Source organism: Volvox carteri (assembly GCF_000143455.1).
Source record: "Volvox carteri f. nagariensis unplaced genomic scaffold VOLCAscaffold_243, whole genome shotgun sequence".
Taxonomy (NCBI): domain Eukaryota; kingdom Viridiplantae; phylum Chlorophyta; class Chlorophyceae; order Chlamydomonadales; family Volvocaceae; genus Volvox; species Volvox carteri.
This window is the reverse complement of record NW_003307779.1, coordinates 19348-20992: the sequence shown is the minus strand read 5'-3', so window position 1 is coordinate 20992 and position 1645 is coordinate 19348. Positions and strand designations below refer to the sequence as shown.

The following is a 1645-nucleotide window of genomic DNA, read 5'->3' as shown; positions in this document are numbered from 1 at the left end:
GGCCTCCTACCCGCGCCTATACTCAATACCTTCTACCATACCGACATACGTACGGAAATACCCACATGTCCATTTCTGATACATGCATATTTGAACACACACGGGCATATAAGTGTATCCATGTATAGACGAAGTTCATACATCTAGATACAGACACGTAATCCCGCCCGCATATACCTAAAACCCTAACACCTCCTCCCCCCCACCACACACACCCACACAGGTGGCCCCTAATTTCGGTCCCCCGGAGGACTGGAAGGGCATCGTGCCCACGTTCGGTACCTTGTCCTTTGACTTCGTTAGCGGCGTGCTGGCGCCGGAGAGCGCCCAGCCCATCAGTAACGACCTGCTGAACGAGGTCATCACAACTGATGTGAGCGCAATTAGAGAGATTATTTTTAATATAACGTTTTTTTATTTGGTAAAAAATTATCCTATTTATTCAACATTTTTTGGGAATTTCCCACCCTAATTTTGCATTTTTTTTACGTTTCCTTTTGTATTTATGTTTTGTTTTTTCTGATCGTATGTTGTTCTTGTTTTGCGTTTTTTAATCCCTTTAACCATATAATATTATTGAGCTGTTTTGTTGCGAGGTGTGTTTCTGGCTTGGCTTGGCTTAACCTGGCCTGGTTTCCTGTGCCGTTCCTGTGCCGCCCTCCAGACAGTGCGTAAAAGCCGAACTGTAAAAACTTATATGTATATCGATGACGTTATCTTTAGAAAATTCATAAAAAATATAAAAAAAATTATTAAAAAATTTAACTAGGGGGCGGCTTTTCGAAGCCGAAAAGGGGCTCGGCCCCGGTGCAGCCACTTCCAGGAAAGCTATCTTCGCGCTCCGATTTATCTGGAATTTCTCCTTTGGCATTTCGATGTAGAATGGATATTTTTAGCATTCAAACGCTATTTTTTGCGGGGCGAGATATGTAAGCCACTGACTGACTGACTGACTGACAGCAGTGAACCCGGGGGGCTCGGCCCCCCGAATGGCGCTTCGCGCCCGGGGCCTCGCCCAAAAATGACGTTTGGTGTGTTTTTTCTTTGATTCTCTGCTCCCCAGTTGGGTATCGCTCTGGACGCTTGGGGCCGGCCGGTTCCGGAGCGGGATTTCGAGGTGGCCTCTCACCAGGTTGCGAGGTTGCGGCCCGTCGTGTCCAACATGACCTTCACTTCGGAGCAGGTCAAGAAGCTGGTGGGGGCGTTTCTGGTAAGGGGGAGTTGGTAGCGGGGGAGAGTGGTGGTGGTGGTGGTAGGGGTGGTCATTCCGCGAAAAAAAACCCACATCCATCCATCCGTACATACTTACGTCAACCTCGCCTTTACCCTTACGGGCCGCTTGCTCCTCTTCTCAGTTTTCTTTTCTCCACGCCGCCGTTTGCACATTTTCGCCTGATTTTAAATAATCGCCTTTCTCTTCCTGTCCTGTCTTGAACGCCTGGCACTGCCCGTCCACCCCTCCAGGAGGCGCCCCCAGCCACTCAACGCATCCCCTCCCGCCCCCAACCCACCTTTCACCTCCCCCCTAAACACACAAGTTGCCACAACCAATAACCCCTCCCCCACCATCACCCCCGTAACCCACTCTGAGCCGCCCCACCCGCCCCACCCGCCCCACCCGCCGTAACCCCTGTAACCCCCCGGG

At 50.7% G+C, this 1645-nt stretch overlaps 1 protein-coding gene across 1 annotated transcript in view; it reads left to right on the top strand.

The window, feature by feature from the left end:
* Positions 1-1406, top strand: part of VOLCADRAFT_108627 (uncharacterized protein) — a gene marked incomplete at its 3' end in the record, with an annotated part of 2494 nt that extends 1088 nt beyond the window's left edge. The window contains exons 3-5 of the mRNA XM_002959432.1: positions 224-373; positions 1064-1210; positions 1356-1406. Coding sequence (XP_002959478.1) covers positions 224-373; positions 1064-1210; positions 1356-1406 — 348 coding nt within the window. The remainder of the gene's footprint in view (positions 1-223; positions 374-1063; positions 1211-1355) is intronic.
* Positions 1407-1645: the final 239 nt, after the last annotated feature.